Source organism: Dermacentor variabilis, chromosome 2, assembly GCF_050947875.1.
Source record: "Dermacentor variabilis isolate Ectoservices chromosome 2, ASM5094787v1, whole genome shotgun sequence".
NCBI classification, from domain to species: domain Eukaryota; kingdom Metazoa; phylum Arthropoda; class Arachnida; order Ixodida; family Ixodidae; genus Dermacentor; species Dermacentor variabilis.
In genome coordinates this window covers 203593854-203615474 of record NC_134569.1, presented here as the reverse complement: position 1 = coordinate 203615474, position 21621 = coordinate 203593854, and the positions used below count along the sequence as shown (strand labels likewise).

The following is a 21621-nucleotide window of genomic DNA, read 5'->3' as shown; positions in this document are numbered from 1 at the left end:
ATTGACTAGCACTAGTAAGTCTTTATACTACAGGCTATTACAAACTACCGAACATTTACCTTCCAAGCACTTGTGCGCTGCAAGACGAAATCTGTCATAACTGAGCACACCCGCGAGCGATTAGGTAGCAGAAAATAAACAACGTATAGTGGCCGCACCGAGGAACTTTACTGAGTCAGAAACATGTCAAGCCGCTGCTTCAGTTTTGCCAACGAGGATCAAAACGCACCGATCCTGATTTATTTCATACGCGGAAAGCTTGGACAGCTCAGAAACCACTTATAGCCCCGCTTCTATGTGTAATCACCGTATACGCTGCTCGCACCGTTTGTACGTGGCGTAATCAGCTCCGAGAGCACATACGCGTCCTCTCCAGCTGTGGTCAAAGCTTTGTGTCGTCCACCCAGTCGACCGCCGACGATATTCGCCGAAACAGAGGTTTGGTGAACTGCAAGCACATCCAGTGTAAAAATGGAAGCAATGCAGGCGGCAGAGGTAGGCAATCGACGCGTCACCACGTGATTAATATAATGGCGGCGCCCACGGAATCGGCCTGAAAAGGGTCTATCGTCGCAAGGGGACAGACCAGTAGAGGAAAATTTGCGGTTGGTTGGCACAAGTGAACTTGAAATTTCGAAACGACTTCGACCTGCACGAGACTCAAACACTGTGATGATGATGCCTAATTGAGAAAGGGCCGCGCACCGGCACGCCTGTTCGACTCAACGCTCTTAATCAGCGTACTTGGCCGTGGCAATGCCGATGCATCTCTTGCATTCTTGATCCACCCGTTTCCTGTATGATATCTAAGTAAACAACTCTCGCTTTTTATATAAGATCATTTCCACGTCAATTCAGAATTGTAATGTTCTGGCTACTCCAGGTAATGTTCTGGAAGCGCGCGAAGGGATAGCATTTCGCCTGTAACAAAAGAAAGGCAAATCGCCGCTTATTTTACATTCAGACGTTTCTGTGAAACACCGGGAGCTGGAAGAGCATTCAGACCGCAGTCGGACATTTAGAAAGGGAAGGCCGCTTTGCGCGGTTCTCATAATGAATTGCTGAATTTGACTTGCAGTGGGTATGATGTTGCTGGGTACGAGGTGGCAAGTTCGCTTTCCGGTCACAGCGGCCCCTTCTTGTTGGGAGGCGAAATGCAAATACGCTTGCCTACTTAAATGTAGTTCCAGTTAAAAATAATGCAGGTTGTCAAAACTACATTCAGACTTTCCGCTACCCCGTATCTCGTAACCTACAGTGGAGTGAAGGGACGTTAATTCAATAATTAAATTTTTATTACGTTATCTATTTTCCAACCACTGAATTAGTAGCCGGTTAGTAAAATTTTCCGAGAGATGACTAATTGTGCCACTGGTCGTTGTGGAATGATTCCGGCATCATTCCACATTATGAAACTGCCGGAATGGAACGGAAGTGGAATGAGGGCACAAGTGGGACAGGTGGAATGTAACTGCAAAGGTAGCCGGGAATTCTGTAATCCGGAGTTGGAATGCAATAGACACCGTGTTCTGGAGCGCGAAATGTTGATTAGAAATGAGGTTACAAAATTACCAAACCGGTAAATTTGCAATTTAGACTAAAGCAGACTTGAAAAATATATTGCATTTCTGTTTCCAATACTTTCAGTATAGACCTATAGGTCACTACTTTTGTCGCGTTAATTATGAACAACACGGTATTCTGCGTTCCCATTCTGTACTTCTCAAGACCCGGAAACATTTGTGCGCTGCAAGGTTCAAGTGTGAAAGAGAGCAACTTTCCTTTATCAATAATCCGGTTTAGCATGAGCATACATTAACAGCGACACAAAGCTAGAGGCCAAGAACAGCGTCGTCAAATGGTAGCATTCTACGCGATTTGAAACTTTCGCCACGTTTGTTCACATACCCTGAATATTTGTAACGTACCGAAAAAAGGGCTGCCATTAATATGCCAGTAAGATGTGAAGCAAAATATACTGGCCTGCAAGACAATCCATGCGTTTCGATTTTATGTTAATCATCAAAGTCGCAGATTAATCCAGCTGAAAGCATGACATGCACAACGGCGTAAGATTATTTTGTAGTTTGCTCTATTCGTATAGAAAAGTAGCAATTTCACCCGAAAGGGGAAGCAACGATTGCGTTAGCAAATTAATAGATAGCTATACGACGTGAAGATGTAGCTTTATCGAACGTACAAAGTTGTAAACGTTCGCTTACTTACGAAACTAACAATCATATAATACGTTAGCGCGGCTGAACGAGGTCGTAGAAAAAAACAGACACACCGAGTAAGCCTTGTCTTTGTGTGTCTGCTTCTTTCTACGTCATCCTTCAGTCGCGCTTGCACATTCTCTCGTGGATTCAAACCAATTATCCCGCCAACATGTTTGAAGTAAATTGACAAGAACGGTGTCACGCGCGCGCCGGTAAACATGAGCACATCTCGCTCGATGAGCGCGGAAACTCGCTGTCAAAGTGTTGGAGTGAGGAATCGAGGCAGCAGCAGCGCTCGAATTTACCTTCGTGCATCTCTCGCTTCAGCGCGAGCGAAACGTCGAAATCACGGCGCGTACGACGCTACCGGCACTACGCGCACTCTGCAAACATCGCGCATCGCTTTGAAGATGGGGCCCGCGCTGGCGCTCACGTTGGTCACGTCGCAGACAGCTTTCAAGATACGGCGCCCGCGCGCTCGTGCCGTAAGCCGCCGGAGAAGAACGGCCCCGTTCCTCGCGCGCGGCAGGAGGGGGCTCGCTTCCGGCCCGCCTTCTGCGCTGGCACACACGAGATTGAGCCGCATTCGTCGGCTGACCCTCGCACGCTTTCGCTCGCGCGTACAGCAAACGGCGCGCGGCGATGATTTTATCACCCTTAGACTTCATGCGGTACCTCACGGCGATGGCGACGACAGAAACGCGCCCTTATGCATTGAGCATTTCAACATTTTTTTGTGCATGTCCGCCTCTTCGAGTAGACCAGTTCCTGGACTACAATTGTGCTAGCTGCTACAACTTCTATAAATTTTTGAAAGTGTTCGCTGAAGCACCCTATATATGCGTGATACGCATAATATAACTGGGAACATTAAGAAAGCCAACAGAACAGTCTAATTAATTACCCGGAATCCGTGCCATATATATCAATGATATACGTAGCGATTGCCATTCTTTATAGAATTTTACAGTTACTTCTTGAATGTATGGCGGCAGATGGTACACAGCATGAAAAAAAAATCATGTTGAAACTCCTCTGGGAGTTGTCTAAGTACGCGTAGGCATTGTGCCACTTGCTCGTCTCCACGCAGCCCAGTGTCGTTATCAATGTTATGAAACATGATCCGACCAATAGAAGGGACAGCGCTGCGGCGACATTGATGGCTGCAGATGGTGGCGCAAGCTTAATTGATGACACAAGCAAACTACTGCAGGTCGCAGTGCCAGGTTTGCTGATGACGTTCCGATCATTATTGGCAGTTATCGGTCTTTATATAGCGCCTTACCTATATATGTCGAACCATTACGAACCATGATCAACCGTATTCCGGCGACGGCTGCTCGGCCGCGCAGGCCCTATTCTCAAACCGATCTGCGATGGGGACAGAGTGCGCGAGTGGTGATAGCGTCGTGTGCGCTGTGTGCAAAAATTCCTCCTGGTTACTTCAATATCGATAGTTACAAACTAGCCCAACAGCAAGTTCTACTCGCTGCGAAGATTACGTAGAAGGGAGAAAGAGGCAGCACAAAAGTCAATTTGCTCACTGCTGCGGGATTTTTTGAAAGCGATCGTCTTACGTGACGGTCGGACGGACAGATGGGCGGACGGGTTTCCTCGTTGGTTAGGCACAGAAATTCTTACGCATTTAAAAGCATATTGTATAAATAAGTGGGTCATTCTAACTATTTGTGCACTTGAAGTTAGTACGCGAGAATTGCGAAAGTGTGTGCTTTTTGATCAGCCTACTGTTACGTTGAAAAAAAAAACGATATTCTGGTGGTTCTGCTTGTAAAACATTGTATGCTCTATCATATTTGATGCAGCATGTAGTTATGAATTGTCTCGTAAAGGCGAACACGGAGTTTCTTTTTCTTGAGAGAAAACGTATTTGATGGCAAGATATATTTGCAGTCTATACTGTTTCATGGCGGCATTATTGGCATAAACCTGCGAATCTAAGCGCTATAATGGCTTTATCATAAAACACATCCTGAGGCCTGCCATTTAACAAGCGCTAATGTCAAGATCATCAACTCGCGGATGAAGAGAAAAAAATGAACCTCGCGTCAGTCTCTTAAAGACCATGCAAAACGAAAATTACCATTAAAAAAATGCTGTAACTGTTCCAGCCTAGATATAGGGGTTACCAATGGGCTGATCGGTTAAAAAGTTATCCAATTATAATATAACAATAATAAAGAAAACGTATACTAGATGGAACTGCAAAAAGTACGCTCGATTGTTTCCGCAAAGGTTTCAAGTTTTTTAATGGTTCAGGCATTTATTGAAGGTTACCTAGAATGATGAGTGTAACGTTAAGGGAGAAGAAAAGAGCAGATTGGAGTGAGGGAACAAACGCGAGTTAATGACATCTTAGTTGAAATCAAGAAAAAGAAATGAGGGGGCGGGGGCATGGGCAGGACATGTAATGAGGATGGAAGATAACCGATGGTCATTAAGGGTTACGGACTGGATTCCAAGGGAAGGGAAGCGTAGCAGGGGGAGGCAGAAAGTTAGGTGGGCGGATGAGATTAGTAAGTTTGCAGGAACAACATGGCCACAATTAGTACATGACCGGGGTAGTTGGAGAAGTATGGGAGAAGCCTTTGCCCTGCAGTGGGCGTAATCAGGCTGATGATGATGATGATGATGATGATGATGATGATGACCTGCAATTTAAACGCCCGTTGTGCAAGGTCGCAAAATATACCCCTTAATTACCGTAAGCGCGTGGCATAGTATTTGGACGTGTGTACGTACGTATATTTATCCCATTCACGGAGACCGAACTTCAACCGCTAACAGCTTAACGTTATCGCTCGCGGCGCAGGACGCGCCTGCATGATTTGGAACTTACTCAAACTTTATTGTTGAGCCTATCTGTTTATGTCCTAGCTGGACCTTCGGTATTCAGCTTGTATGGGCGACAGGAATAGGGATATACTTTCTGGAAGTTGTGCGAGTACAAGCGATTACGCTGGAACTGTCGACGCGCGACGTATAAAAACCGACTGGCTTGAACCGCAAATCAGATTTCTGACGACCGATGAGCGTGCTCACCGCTTTCATTGTGCTGAGTCTCCCTAGATCATCACCCCCCAATAAAGAGTTAAATTCGTAACCCAGTCTTAACACTGCACCTTTCAACACCTTTCACCTCAATGGGACAATATATGATCCGCGACAACAATTCCTCATGAAATCACAACTCTGCGTTTTCTTTTTTTATATAGAATTGAGGTACTTAAGGCATTTTCTGGCTTTAATAAAGACCGAACTAAGTTTGCCGTAAAAAAATAAAAATTGACGCGCTAAGGAGTTATTTCCTGTTTTAGCCTGGTGTACGCAAAGGGCGTGTTCGTTATGGTGATGACTGTCAACGCAGTGACCAAATGTTCCAGATGTCGCCCCTGAAGGTCCACCTCGGTGAAAAGGACAAATTGAATGTTTATTAAGTGGGGAGTGCAGGCAGAGCCGAACAGAGCACATTTACACGAATGAATATCATACCTGACTCGTGGTTGAACGCTTTGTCGGTAAACTGAAATCTTTTCTGCATTTGTTCTCCCCTTCCCCCCCCCCCTCCCATAGTAAAGGAAGCGTACAAGTAAGCGCGCGCAGTCAAATGCGTGGGCACAAATGGCGTCCGTTACCTCTCCATCTACTTCGTGGGCGCACGCAGGAGCGCGCTGACGTTCGCAAGGCTCGCCACCAGACTCGCAGAGACGAGCCTAAGGGTCGCGAAACCGCCCGCTCTTTCGCCAGCGACCGCCATCTGGGCGAGCAGTTGGACTCCGCGGTACCACCGCTGGCACATCGCGGAGCCACTCCTGTCCATGGGAGCGCACCGCAGGACCTCGCCACGAGGTTCGTATGCCTGTACTCGGCCGTTCCGTAACAGAGTTCTTACCGCCACAGCTTTCCCTTCAACAGTGCGACGAGCTGCCACCGTTCTCGCGCACTTCAGGCGAAGCCACAGAATTGAATCGTGCAGCGCATCCTCGCTGCGCGATGTGGCGTCGCCATCACAGTTTATCGATGCGAGGCCGCGCGGCCGTGGTTGATGTGGAAAGTACTGCGATGGCGGCACAGAGAAGCCGAAGCGGCCAAGTATTCCAGAAGGCGCGAGCAGACTTCTACGCATCGCGAAATTGTCACCGTGAATAAAGCACACACAAAAATGGTGAGACGGTTCTGCGGGCAGACAGGCACAACGAGCCGCTGACAACGTGCTTTCCGCAATTCTCAAGCTCCTTGCTTATAGTTGAGTTCGTGCGCGGCCAGAACCAGAAGGCAGACAAGACAGAACTATTCCACACAGTTTCAAACGCTCGTGTTTGTTACAAATAGGGCGATAACGATCCGCAGTTACACATTCACAGGTGTTTAAAACTAACGATATTAAACGAGGTTGGTAGACAAAAAGTTACAGGGTTACAGCCTACTCTTCCTCCTCTTATCATTCGCCTCTTTCTCCTTGCCTCTTCTCTTTCTCTTCTTTCTTTTAGTCATTACTGCTCACTACTAAGCGTTTTGAGTCATTTGTAACCAACTGTGGTCAGTACAAGCCGTCGTTAGACTTGTTGGCCATTTCCGAGTCATTAGTAGTCACTACAAGTTATTATTAGTCATTATTAGTCATTACTAGTCATTATTAATCTCTACGAATCGCTATCGAACGTTATCATTCACTAACTGTCACTATCAATCTTTTTTCATCTTTTAATCTGTCATCATATGGCGTGATGATGCTTCGGCGGACACTCCGGCGGTCACGTCTGCTGACACGAACTTCACCATGAGCGTAAAAACGCTTTCGCCTTAAAAACTAAGTAGTTTTGGCATCCAGCAGTTCCTTCTTCCGGCTTGCACCTGCCTGTTCGTGGGAAGCAATATGTAGGGCAAAGCGGTACGTGCCCTAATGATCGTCTAAAAGAGCACCACAGTGAAGAGCGCAATACGGTGCAAGACCACCTACGAATTTACTGCTGCGACAGCGTCTGCAGGTCCCTCTTTAAGCACTGTGAATTCCTGCAAAACACAGCTTGCAGGTGGCGCTCGAAATTACAGAAGCGAACTACATTAGAAAGTTTCGTACCTCCTGCGTCAGTTCCCCGTCACTCGCGCCGATACCAAGAAAGATTACCTACCTAAATCAATTCTAAATGCTCGGACATGGGCTTTGATACGACCATCCTAGTGTTACGTAAGACGCTTATACATATATATGCGTGCAGGATGTCACAGCTAACTTTAGCCAGATTTGAAGAATATGCGAATGCCACTAGCTGGACAGAACCAAGGTAATGTTTGCCGTCGCTTGGAGATGCTCACATTAATTTTTCATTCTGCCTAATTAGATATTTAGTCTTAGTTACTTAATCAAATTCTGAAATATTAGCATTCGATGAAAAGTGTCAATGAGAAAATTGCATATATAAAGCGACATGAGAAACTCCCAATACAGCTTTCTATTGCTCGATACTTGCTGCATTAAAGTGTTTTTCAGAGCATGAAAGAAGCCCGGAAATGCACGCAAAATTGCCGCGCGACTTGCCTCTCGAGGCACTTGTACGCCTCGAGAAGTGAGAGAATTGTAGAGCACCATAAAACACTCCCGATACAGCTTTCTATTGCTCCAAATTTGCAGGACGCTTAAGCTTCCCCTTTAAATAGTATTCGAAGACCCCTGGCTGCTTTTAATGCTTCCCGGCGACTGACGCTTATGTAACCGTAATGTTTACCAGGAAACACTGGCGGCGAACGCTATACACGAAGGCAAGCTTTCTCGTAGAAACGCGGCCTCTTGCGTGGGTCGATCTCTTGTTATTGTTTCGCACATTTAATATTTCAGACTGAGATCACGTTCTCGTGATGCCTGCGGCAGAAATGATGTTCCACATCCGCCGCCAAGGTCTGTGAGTGGTGGCGCTGGCTAAAACTCCCAGGATTCTACAAGGAAACACAAATACCCAATGAAGAGGACGGGGAAACGGCGCCGCGGTAGCTCAATGGGTAGAGCATCGCACGCGAAATGCGAAGGTTGTGGTGTCGTTCCCCACCAGCGGAAAGTTGTTTTTTCATCCACTTTCACTTCCATTAATTTATCGTTTCGTTACTTAATTTATTAAGCACAAGTAATTTCCCCTATGTTCCCCTTGGTGTCAGTGTTTGTTGGCTTCTTATGATGAGACTGAGAAGAGAAAACATATGAGATATGCGCTCAACTAGGCTGATACTTGGGCTAGTTGGTACGATTTATCTTTAGCGCAATTCAAAAAGACACGCACGTGACAGGACGTGACACGGACGTGATGTGACAGCGCTGTCCTGTGTCTCTGTCACGTCCGTGCATTCTTGTGTTGCGCTAAAGGCTTTGTCGATGTGCGCTGTCGGTGTTTTCCTTTGTCTTTTTTTTTCATTACATTCGTTTGTGGGCTGCCGTTCTCAAAATTCTGAGGAATAACTTTGTAAAGAATGAAAAACAAAGCAAGGGCAGATTTGGTGGTCGAAGAGTGGTTGGGTATACGTGGTTCGGAATTCGGTCCGAATTTCCTTTTGCTGAAGCGACGGACACAGGACGCTGGACGCGGGATGCCGACGCCGGATTCTCTGCGACACCGAGCCCTTAACGACATCGCGTTAATACGCGCTATCGCGTTAATACGTGGTACATGAAAGTTTTCCCGAGCGTGAATCGAAGCCCGTGTATAGACGCGAAGTGTCTCGATCGACCAGTCGCGCGGCAATTTTGCGTGCATTCGCTGGCTTCTTTCACGTTTGGAAAAACACTTCTATGTGGCACGTATATGGTCCAACCGAAAGGTGTATCGGGAGTTTTTCATGTTGCACTGCAATTTTCTCTTTGACACTTTTCATCTCATTGTAATATTTGAAAAGTTGATTAATTAATTAAGACTAATTATGCAATTAGGCGGTACGCAAACTAACTCCGAGTATCTCCAAGCGACGGCAAACAACATTACCTTGGTTCTATCGAGCTACGCGGAATTTGCACATTTTTAAATCTTGGTGCATGGTAGTTTGGGCACCGTGTATATGAAACATGATTATAACGGCGCGTTTTGAGGACGGAACACAGAAGGAATGCACGGAAGCGACCGTCGACGATGTCCTCGGCGACTGTCCTCTGTGCATTCTTTCTGTGTCCCGTCCCCAAAACGCGCCGTTTTAACAATGTTCCATCAAGCCAGCAACCAACTAGCCTATCCAAGTCTCTTAACCTGTATATGGGTTTTGCTTCACCAATAAACTTGTTGGAAGTCAGCGCCGTGTGTGTTTGTATCTCTGTCCATGTCTTTTGCGCTGTGCATCTTGCCCGTAGGTGCTCAGTTATAACTCGCTAAATTTAGCTAGAAAGGAAGGCATGCCGCCGGGTATTAGACCGGACTAAGTTGGCGATCCACCATGTTACACATCGCTCTACCAGATTAAGGACGCAAAGAAGCATAACGTATAGACGAGCGCTGTTATGCGCTTGCACGCGCGCTATTTCACCATCAACTATATAGGCATATCGAAATGACGTACCACTGATCTCGGGAAGAAAATCATTGTTGAATCTAGGTCGGCGCGCAGCTCACGAGCTTTCTCTGCAAATTGCCTTTCTTACGTTCTTTTTCCGGTTCCGCGTTGTGTTACGAGAAAGGAAGACAAGGACGGGCCGCGGTCGCTTGCCGGCATAGCCAATCGTACCCCCAGAAAAAGAAGAAACGATGCTGTTTGCTTTGTCGTTGGTAGCACTATTTAGAAACAACATTCGTCGTAAAGTGGAAAAGTGTTGCACCTTCGGCGGTGACATGTTATAACATATCACGAATATTATTCTCTTTGCATGGCTACAGTCGCAGTTCCGCAATTTTTCCCTATTCACTGCTGCCTCGGTGTATGCGGAAGCTTCCATATTGTATTTGTTAACGAGTTATTGTCCGTGCTGACAGAGAAATTACGGTGGTAATGAGAGGACTCTTCGCTTGTAAGACCGCTTTGTTTTCATCTGTCACCGTCGGTATCATGTCTTTCTTCTTGGTACAGAGTTCCCTTATTGGCGGCCGCTGCTGAATGGAAAAGAACTTTCCTACGCTGCATCTCATCGAGAAATTTCCACCATCAAGATGGTTAAGTTCATGCGTTAGGATGCTCAGAAATTTAATATAATAAGTGACTCACAAGAATTCACAATCTCTTGACACTTGCTTTGAATTCATCAAGAGTGGGCGGACACACTCTATTGGCCACGGGAACACTAGAGCGCTCAACTTTTAAACATGGCGTTACGTGGCCTCGAAGCTTTCATTCCGAGAACCCGTTCCATGACGTTGACCAAGTGGAGGCTTCCGCAGCTTCTGGGGTGGAACAACTCGGTTTCGGCAAAGTGCAAAAAAAAAATATATATATATAAGTAGGTCCGGCAGAGCAGAGTATTGCAGTGCTGTCTTTTTGTCTTGTACGTCCGTGTGTTTTTGCTCTCTTGGATATCATGTGTACATAATGAACCAAAAAGCTCAGCGCTATGTCTTGTTAGACGCGGGAACTCGATGCGCATACGGAGATGTATGGAGCACTGTTAACACGGAAGCGCTCTGTATTGCGTTCAAACCGCACTCAAACACAGTAACAATCACATAGATGAAGCGATAGGAGATTCCTAAAAGGGGGTGCCGTTTGTTCTAGACGTTAATGTGATTCCGATTATTTAAGTCTCGTCGTCCACACACACTTTCTGCAGCTCGCTCGACTCGCTCGACTCGCTCGCGGAGTCGCGGCATCCACAATATCTTCAGCCATATTTCCCTGTAGAAGGACTGAAAAATGCACCAAGTCTTTAAGTAGGCGGTACAGTGTGTGTCAAGTGCCCAAGGTGAATTCTAGCGAATTCAAGATGTTTCTTTGTGTCGCAGAGGCCCACTTTCCGCTTGCGACACTTTCCGCTTGACCCGGTGCTTGGCAAAGCAGCTACTCCAAAGGCGCTGGTTGTTTGCAGCCTAAGTAAAATCGCGCGCGCGCGCGCGCGTGTGTGTGTGTGTGTGTGTGTGTGTGTGTGTGTGTGTGTGTGTGTGTGTGTGTGTGTGTGTGTGTGTGTGTGTGTGTGTGTGTGTGTGTGTGTGTGTGTGTGTGTGTGTGTGTGTGTGTGTGTGTGTGTGTGTGTGTGTGTGTGTGTGTGTGTGTGTGTGTGTGTGTGTGTGTGTGTGTGTGTGTGTGTGTGTGTGTGTGTGTGTGTGTGTGTGTGTGTGTGTGTGTGTGTGTGTGTGTGTGTGTGTGTGTGTGTGTGTGTGTGTGTGTGTGTGTGTGTGTGTGTGTGTGTGTGTGTGTGTGTGTGTGTGTGTGTGTGTGTGTGTGTGTGTGTGTGTGTGTGTGTGTGTGTGTGTGTGTGTGTGTGTGTGTGTGTGTGTGTGTGTGTGTGTGTGTGTGTGTGTGTGTGTGTGTGTGTGTGTGTGTGTGTGTGTGTGTGTGTGTGTGTGTGTGTGTGTGTGTGTGTGTGTGTGTGTGTGTGTGTGTGTGTGTGTGTGTGTGTGTGTGTGTGTGTGTGTGTGTGTGTGTGTGTGTGTGTGTTTTTTTTGCGTGCGTGCGTGTACGTTCGTGCTTCCGCCTGGATATTTGTGAGTGATGAGATTGGTGGCGGCGGCGGGTTAGCTCAAGACTGCGTGAACATTTCTGAAGCTGATAGGGAGTTCGCGCATTAAACATGGGCCGAACCATATCACATAGCATGAGCAAAGCTACCGGGAATTGTGAGTGACAGTAACCCCTTTGTGCTTCGCGGCCTGTACTGCTCAGTTCTTTGTTACAGTGATAGCTTTCCGTGCCAACTTATTTCGGGTTTTGAGGGTCCGTCTCATATCGTTTCCAGCAGACAAGGCCTGTAGGCGGAGAGGCGGTAGAGGAGGAGAAGGATGGATTGCCATCTGATGGCAGTAGTGGTGACGACATGTTGTAGTAGAGAGAGCATTGGGTCGAAGCGATGTCGCGCATATTGTGATCGCATCTCTGCGCCGCCGAGGCTGGGACAGAGTGGGAAAAGAAACTTATAGACACGTGTGAGACTGAACGACCGCGCTTCGCGAATAAATTATTGGAAGGGATCGCTTAGAGATTACAAAAGAATCTTGAAGCCTATAGCGTCAGTGCACCTCAACATCAGCCCGAAACCAGCCGCCAACAGCGGGTGCGGGTAACTTCTCGGACAGGTATTTCATACAGGACACATCGAAGTTGCATGCGGTGTCGGTGACGGTTTGTATCAAAGTCGTATGGTTCCGAGGTTTCTGACTGAGGACGTTAACACTGTCGCTGTATCCTCTACATGGACGCTCGTAACCTAGTGTCACTCGCTGAGCAGCAGCACCTGGTGCCGGGAAGAGGAGTGAAGGCACTGCTGAGGACTTATTTCCTCTAGTCAGCCCTTTAAGTACCCGTGCACGGAGGACAATTTCAAACTGTCGTATTCGGTGGTGACTCTAGACGCCTCAACACGTTATATCAGAAAGCCAGAAAGCTATTGCTTACCTTGACGATCACATCCGATGATTTCTGTCTGATTGTTTAGTTCACTCTATCTACCACAGTAGTTTTACAGCTATTTTCATTAATTATGCGCTGCCCGTAGTACGAAAGTCATGCACACGTGCGGAGGACAGCGCTGCATACTAACGACCTCACTTTACGTGATCTTTATATATATACGTGAGTGTGTGTGTATAAATAGTGCGTTTCTTTCTAACAAGGTGCCGCTGCAGGGCGTTGCATTTTAGGGTGCCTCGATGTAGCGCGCCGCCGTACATGGTGGAGACACTGCCTTCGCGACCACCATATTGGGGACGAGCGCAGATACGGCGGGGAATGGAGCGTCGGCCGATATTGCTTGCTAAGCATGCGCTTGCGCCAACGAATTCAGGTATATAAAGGTCTTGCACATTTATTCGCAATCCTAAGCGCTTCTTGCGCATAGAAATAAAATAGCGTATGCTTGCATGCATAAATCTCAGAGGAAATGAATACTACGGAGCTAGGTCCGCGTTGGCCGACTGGGATGCTCAAACCGATGAATTACTAGAAATGCCAGCGCACTATTCCAAATGCCAGAGAATTCGATGAAATGCGTGCGGTATCGGCACCGAAAGGCTTCTAAAAGAAACACTTTATTAGGCTGACTTGCGCCTGCTAAAAACTGCACAACTTCGCGGCGGTGATAGCAGCAAACGTGCTCGGCTGTCATCGATGGATGGATGTATGTTATGAGCGTCCCCTTGGAACGGGGCGGTGGGTTGCGCCACCAAGCTCTTGCTATTATACTGCCTAATGCCCTACCCAAGTTAAAGAAAAAAAAAACGATGAACACCCACAACAAAATTTTCTGATCCCCTATTGCGAACTGTGCTTTTGTACGTCTCCGTTTTCTGTCGTTTTCCTACTTCTCTTCCACCAATACTCAAATTGCCTTTTACTAATCCTGATTGTGGACATGTTTACTTTTCCACTGCTTTCGCTGAACCCAAGGGCTTCAAGGAGGACAGTAGTGCCTAAATCGACCGCTGGGCAGACGTCTTCACATTCTAATAAAACATGCTGCATAATTTCCCTAGCTTTACCGCAGCAAGCACATGCTTCTTCTTCCTCCTCCTATCTCGCTTTATAGGTGCGTGTTCTAAGGCATCCCGATCTCGCTTCGGAAAGTAATGAGTTTCCCTTTGAGTTATCGTAAATTGTTTCTTTCCTGATTTCGTTTTTTCCTCTTAAGTAGTTACTCATGGCAGGTTTCTTTTCTATTGCCGCCACCCATGAGATTATTTCAACCTCTCTGACTTTCCGCTTGACGTTCTTGGTTGCTGTGTTGCCCACCTTACAGGCCGCATACTTGCTGATAAGTTTCCTAGTTCATTTCCCCCATTGTGAATCAAAATTTTCCCTGTACAGATACCTCAACACTCTCTCAGCCCATTTACTTTCTTCCATATCCCTCAGCCGTTCTTCATACTCAGTTTTATTGCGAGCTTCCCTCCAAAACTAGTCCAGCCCATATCACCCAGCACAGCTTCATTTGTAGTCTTCTCCGTGAGCGCCCAATGCGAGACGACCCACTGACCTTTGGTTCCCGTCGAGTCCTGATTGTACCCCTGATTTAAAGCAAACAATCGCATTTCCAAAAGTAGTCCTGGAACCATTATACCTTTGCACATACCTTGGAGGACCTACTGTATCCCCATAGCGCTCTGTGCTTCATTATGGCTGCATTTTTTCTTCCCCTTTACTGGTATGGTTTTTTCGTGTGTTTCCATATATCCATTGCCTTCGTTTATCCATATACCAAGGTATTTACATTCTGTTACCCGAGGTATTTCTTGGCCCTGTATCTCCACTGTATGTTCACTGTTTTCATTGAATACCATAACACCTGATATTCTAACATTAAATTTCAAACAAATTGGTGCCTTCCCTCCCACTGATATTAGCCGTACGTTGCAAATCACTTTGCTTGTTAGCTAGCAACACAATGTGGTCCGCATAAAATAAACCTGGAAGCTGCAGCTCTACTACTGTACGCGCCTGTTTGTATGAGAGATTAAGCCCGATATTACTTCCTTGTAGCGCCCTCTCCATTCTCACAATGCACATCATAAACAGCAGTGGGGATAAAGGGCGCCCCTGGCTCAGTCCCTTGTTGATATCAACTTTCTCCTCGCTTCCTCCCTTCCCATTCAACGCAAACGGTATTCAACGCAAACAGTATCAACGCAAACGGAGCAAAACGGCGGCGCTGCGCAGGCCAGAAGGTGTGCCACCATGTTCGGCGGCGCGCTACATCGAGGCACCCCATGCATTTTGGACTGGCGCACGACGACTCCGCGTTGGGACGCGAATTTCGGGTGGCAGCGACTGTTAGCTTACGGCGCCGCAACAAATAGAAGCCCTATAAGCAAATGTTTTAGCGATCCATTCGGAAAACAGCGAGGTAGCTCTGAGGTAAGTTGTATTTAACGATTGCACAGCCTGCAGAAGGTCCATAAATCAGCCGCAGCCGGTGACACTCACAGCGTTGCAAGCTATCCAAGGCAGGCAATCTTCATTTGTCAGAATGCAAAGCTTTCGCATGCGGCAGCACCAGACACGTATGCCAAATCTGCGTCATAGCCCGCGACGGGATGCTCAGGCGAAGCATCATGTTCTCCTTACATGCAGGTCACTGCTCATCGGCAGCTACGGGATGTGCATCGGCATTATTATCCTGTGCGTAGTTGCCCTCGTCAGAGCGATCACCCTCAGTCGTGACGAGACGGCGTTGACGATCAGCAGCGGGATATTGTACGGAAGCCGGCTGACGACCGCCTCCGGAGCCAAGATCAGCCAATTTCTAGGCGTGCCGTACGCTCTGGACACGGCCGGGCCACGGCGATTCAGGGACCCCGTGCCTTTTGGAAGGTTAGACGCACTGAGTAGGCGAACTCGTATGTATTCTTGGATGATGACTGCGCTGGTGTTCTAAATGCATGGATCAGCGCGGAATTACACGACGTACAATCGCTGGGGCGCTTTTGTAATGTGCGGCAAACGACGCGATCCGTGCTTTCAAACGAACGATTTCTGCTGGCCACCTTGCTATGCGTGCCGATTGTGGCACCAGCCGGGGTGTCGCCATAAAGTTAGTAGAGATAACTTTAGAAAAAAGCCAAGTTTCAAAAGCGGCAACCTCATGCGTGCCGCAGTTAAACCCACCCTGGCGCATTCTCATCGTGGCTGTTACAATTATTCTCAATATGGCTAAAGTTAACTTTTTTTAACGAATATTCTAAATATAACGTGAAAATTACCGCGTTCACGTCACCTGTACGAATAGAATGCACGTAATATTCATGAGTCTATGTTGATTTAAACATGCGATGAGTACTAAAATTTCGCGCGTATGTATGCTTGTGGATGCCTTCTCTAGACGGCGCCACCATGTCGGGCGAGGCTTTCAATACCTCGCCGCCCTCGCTGGCCGCTTGTAGCCAGAACGCATTACATGCACTGAAAGTAGCTACATATTGCGTTTATACAGGCAGGTACGTGAAATCATTACAACGAAATTTATCTGTTTTCTCTAGTTTATGTCGCTTTAAAGTGTAGTGTAGTTGAACCACCGCGCGTGTTCTCCGCGGGTCTCTTTCTATATAGCGCCTGATACCGGTGTCACGCGTACGCATCTGATCGCATTCGAGGCCGATCCAGATCAAGATTGATCCGCTTGATCTGGATCTGGTATTGCTGCACGGTTGTTTGCGATCGCGATCTTGCGGGATCCCGATCTGGGCGATCACGGTGCGAGAAACGCGATCAGGACCCTTGATCGCGATAGCATGCTGACGTCTGCGCCCTCTAGCTCAGTATTATGAGAACGCCAACAAGAGGAACTGAAAGCAGACCAATAAAAATTGTTAAAAGTATTTTCATCAGCAATACTAAGCTGTAAAATTAAAATATTGTTACGCGAACGAAGGGTTAAGAACTGGAGACTATTTACAAAGTATATTTATGAATGAGAACTGCAGCGCTGACCAGTTCAGTCGATAGCTCGAGAGCCAGAGAGCGTTCGTCGTCTTCGTCGGGGCGCCCGCCTTCATCCTCCACGAGAAACACGCGATGTCCATGTATCGTTATCCCTGGCGGCAGAAGCACCGTCCCGGTGCGTCTAAATATCGGTGATAACAGGAGAGTAATATGGTTTGAGGCGTGCGACATGCACAACGTCAGTGGAATTCAGGGCAGGTGAGGCACTCGTATTGACTGGGGCGATTTCGTACGTAGCTGGAGTCACGGCACGCAGAACGTGATATGGGGCGGTGTACCGAGACAGGAGTTTTTCTGAGAGGCCAACGTGACTAGTCGGGGACCACATGGGTACCAGAGGTCAAGGCGAAGAGTGGACGTCCCTGTGTTGGCAATCGTACAAACGCCGTTGCTTCACTGGCGAGGTCAGGAGGCGAGCGCGAGCAATTTCGCGTACTTGGGCTGCCCTATAATGATGGCATCTAGTGCACACTCACTGGTCTCTGCTGCGGCGGTTGAAAGGGATGCTTCCAGTGGCAACGTAGGTTCTCGGCCGAACAGAAAGAACGGGGAATAACCGGCAATGTCGTGACGCGAAGAATTATATGCAAATGTGACATAGGGTAGTACAAGGTGCCAATCAGTATGGTCGGACTAGACATATTTTGCAAGCATGTCTGTTATGGTACGATTCGGACGCTCCGTGAGACCATTAGTCTGTAGATGATAAGACGTAGTCAGCTTATGCTTGGTTGAGCAGGACTGCAGGATGTTAGCGATGACTTTAGAAAGAAATGTCCGACCACGGTCAGTGAGCAGTTGGTGTGGGGCGCCATGCTGCAGAATCACGTCGCTTAAAAGAAAATCGACATATGCGGCGCTGCTCTGGTGACGGCGCAGCGAGTGGCGTAATCTGTCGCCACAGCGACCTACTTGTTGCCAGGCGTGGATAGAGGGAAAGGTCCAAGTAAGTCTTAAGCAAACGCGAAAGAACAGCTCCGAAGGAGTGTCTAGTGGTTGAAGGCACCCGCCAGGGAGCGTCGATGGTGTTTTTCGGCGCTGGCATTTCTCACACGCCGCAACGTATTTCCGGACAGGGTGGGCAAGCTCTGGCCAAAAGAAGTGTCGGCAAATCCGGTCGTAGGTGCGGGAGACGCCAAGGTGACCTGTCGTTGGTAATTTGTTAAGTTCTTGGAGAACAACTGACCGGAGGTGCTTAGGAATGACGAGGAGTAGGGCAGTACCGTCGGGGCGTACATTGTGGCGGTATAATACACTATCCTAGAGAACAAACAGGTGACGGGACGAATCAGAAGACGAAGATTCCAAGCTATCAATGATAGCGCGCAAGATGGCCTCACGGCGTTGCTCGTCGGCAACGTGTAGCAGCTCAGAAACGGAGACAACGCAAGCGTCGGCATTGGGTCAGGGTCGGCGGGTGGTTCGTCCACTGGATAGCGTGATAAACAGTTTGCGTCTTGACGTAATCGGCCCGACTTGTACACTACTGCATAAAAGTATTCTCGCAGCCGCAGAGCGCAGCGACCAAGCCGGCGGTAGAATCATTGAGTAAGGAAAGCCAGCAAAGCGCGTGGTGGTCCGTGATTACAGAGAAGTGCATACCATACAAGTACGGGCGGAATTTGGAAACCACCCAGACGAGAGCCAGGCATTGACGATCTGTAATCGAATATTTGCGCTCCGCTGCTGTGAGAACGCGGCTAGCGTAGGCGATAACGTGATCGTGACCCTGTTAGAGATAAGCTAAGACGGCTCCGATACCGTGACCACCGGCGTCGGTACGCACCTCTGTAGGAGAACACGGGTCAAAGTGGGTCAGTATAGTTGGCGTGGTGAGAATGTTGGTGAGGTGGGCATACAGGGTAGTTTGAGCGGGGCGCCACCTAAACGGCACGCCCTTCTTCAGAAGATCTCTAAGTGGTCGGGCAATCGCTGCGAAGTGTTTAACGAAGCGACAGAAGTAGGAGCAGAGTCCTGCAAAACTTTGGACGTTTTCGACAGACTGAGGTACAAGAAAAGACGTGACAGCACGAATTTTCTCCGGGTCTGGTTGAATGCAAGAAGCGTCGACGAGGTGGCCCAGCACTGTGATCTACTGACGACCGAAGTGACATTTCGATGAATTTAGTTGCAGCCCAGCCTCGCGGAAGACTCGAAGAACAGCTTATAAGCGCTGAAGGTGTGTCTCAAATGTAGCTGAAAATACGAGAACGTCGTCTAGGTAGCAGAGGCATGTTAACCATTTGAACCCTTGAAGCAAAGAGGCCATCATACGTTCGAACGTTGCTGGGGCGTTGCATAGACCGAATGGCATAACTATGAATTGATATAGACCATGAGCGATGACGAACGTGGTCTTCTCTTGGTCCTTTTGATCCACAGAACTTTGCCGATAACCAGACCGAAGGTCTATTCATGGAAAGTATTTGGCACCGTGGAGACAATCGAGGGCGTCGTCAATGCGAAATAATGTTAACTGAAATAATCAGAAGAATAAGAATGGGCTGGGGTGCGTTTGGCAGGCATTCTCAGAACATGACCAGCAGGTTGCCGTTATTCCTCAAGAGAAAAGTGTATAACAGCTGTGTCTTACCAGTACTCACCTACGGTGCAGAAACCTGGAGGCTTACGAAAAGGGTTCTACTTAAATTGAGGACGACGCAACGAGCTATGGAAAGAAGAACGATGGGTGTAGCGTTAAGGGGGGATAAGAAGAGAGCAGATTGGATAAGGGAACAAATGCAAGTTAATGACATTAGTTGAAATCAAGAAAAGGAAATGGGGGGCAGGGCACGTAATGAAGAGGCAAGATAACCGGTGGTTATTAAGGGTTACGGATTGGATTACGAGAGAATGGAAGCGTAGCAGGGACGGCAGAAAGTTAGAGGGATGGATGAGATCAAGAAGTTTGCAGGGTCAACATGGCCACAATTAGCACATGACCGGGGTAGTTGGAGAAGTATGGGAGAGGCCTTTGCCCTGCAGTGGGCGTAGCCAGGCTGCTGCTGCTGATGATGATGACCCCCAGGAGCTGCATTGTCTAGTTTTCCGTCCGGGAGGGTCCATAATTGGTCAGCAACGAATAGCCGCGCGGCTGGGGCGACGGGGACCGACGGCGCTGAGGTGATGGCGAGCGAGCTGGACGACTGACCTCGATGGATACGTCAGAAGTAGGAGGCATAGGGCGAGGCGAGTAACGGCGTGGGTTGGCGTATGGGCGAGGGGACGGGGAAAAGGAGCACGAATACGGCGAAGTCCAGGAGGTGTGGCAGTGGCGAGCGACGTGGCCAATGCGGAGGCAACGGAAGCAAATGGACTTGTCGTCCAGAGTTCTCCAATCGGAAGGGTTGCGGTATCCGCGAGGGGAATACAGATCGCTGGCAGGCGTAGCTGTCGGCACCGGTCGGGCGTCAGGTCGGTAGACGGAGCAGGCAGCAGGAAAAGCGAGGTTTGCAAATTCTCTTATAAGATCTCTTATATAAGAGAGATCGCTGGGGCTGGTTGGTCAATGGTGGGGTCAAGTGGGCATGGATGGAGCGGCGCAAGATAGCCTCGAGTTAGTGGAGAACAATACCTGTGACGTGCTCATTTAAGGCTGGTGAAGCGGGAAGGTCAACGCAAGACGACGTCACAGCCGTGTTAGGGAGCCGGGAGAGCTGTGGAATGACGCGGCGGCTTTTGGCGAGCTCAAAGCGGCGGCATTCCTTGACAATGACGTCGATGGTGGACACATTGTTGAAGACGAACAAGTTGAACGCGTCGTCCGTGATTCCTTTGTGTACGTGGCCGACGTTGACAACGTCGGCCATTTTGTCGTCGACTTTCCGGCAAAGAGCGAGCACGTCATGTATATACGAGACATACGATTCAGTAGAAGGCTGAACTCGGGTAGCAAGCTCTTTTCTAGCAGCCAGCTGCTAACCGGTGGGATTTCAAAACAGGTCGCTGAGCTTCTCCTTGAAAGCATTCCAGTTAGAGATCTCGTCCTCGTGTGTCCGGAACCAGACACGATGAGTTCCTCCCAAATAGAATAGGACAATTGCTAGCATAATGGTAGGGTCCCAGCGATTGTTTCGGCTAACACGCTCATACAAGCTGAGCCAGTACTCAACGTCGACATGATCTTAGCCGGAGAATATGCCAGGATCGCGGGGATCGGTAACCGTAACGTACGTTGTTGGCGGGGTCGCAGGAGTAGAAGCAGACGAGGTGTAGTCACCGGGAACCATGACGGAAAGCAGGATGGTATGGCCGCTGCGGAGCTCCGTGGCGAGGAGGGGAAACGGCACCATCCACCATAATTTTACGCGAATGAAGGATTAAGAACTGCAGACTATTTACAAAGTATATTTACGATGGATAACTCCAGCGCTGGCCAGTTCTGCCGACAGCTCGAGAGCCAGAGAGCGTTCATCGTCTTCGTCAGGGCGACCGCGTGCATCGTCCACAAGAAACACGCAATATGCATGTATTAGTATTGTCGAAATCCAAGCTTATCTTGCGATCTGAAATTGTAGCCAATACACTATGCAGTCCTGAGAGTTGCTGACGATCACTAGGCGATATTAACTCGATTCGGATCGTTGGACCGTGTGGCAGCGATCAATTTTGATCGCGATCAACCAACCCGATCCGGATCGGCCCCGATCGTGATCAGAAGCGTACGTGTGACACCGGTATTAGTTGCACAGAATTACGGCAAACGGGCTTGAGCCGAATAGATAATGCTGCAAGAAAACTGTTTTGTATGTACAGTCGAACGTCTCTACAACGAAGGCCCTTACAACGAAATGACCCATATAAAGAATGATTGATTATGTCTCGGCCGAGTTCATTC

General features: G+C 48.2%; 1 protein-coding gene across 1 annotated transcript in view; it reads left to right on the top strand.

Moving 5' to 3' along the window:
* The window catches only part of LOC142570634 (acetylcholinesterase-like), a 40928-nt gene that overhangs the window by 60 nt on the left and 19247 nt on the right, over window positions 1-21621 (top strand). Inside the window, exons 2-3 of the mRNA XM_075678996.1 lie at window positions 5902-6086; window positions 15417-15656. Of these exons, the coding sequence (XP_075535111.1) occupies window positions 5902-6086; window positions 15417-15656 (425 nt within the window). The remainder of the gene's footprint in view (window positions 1-5901; window positions 6087-15416; window positions 15657-21621) is intronic.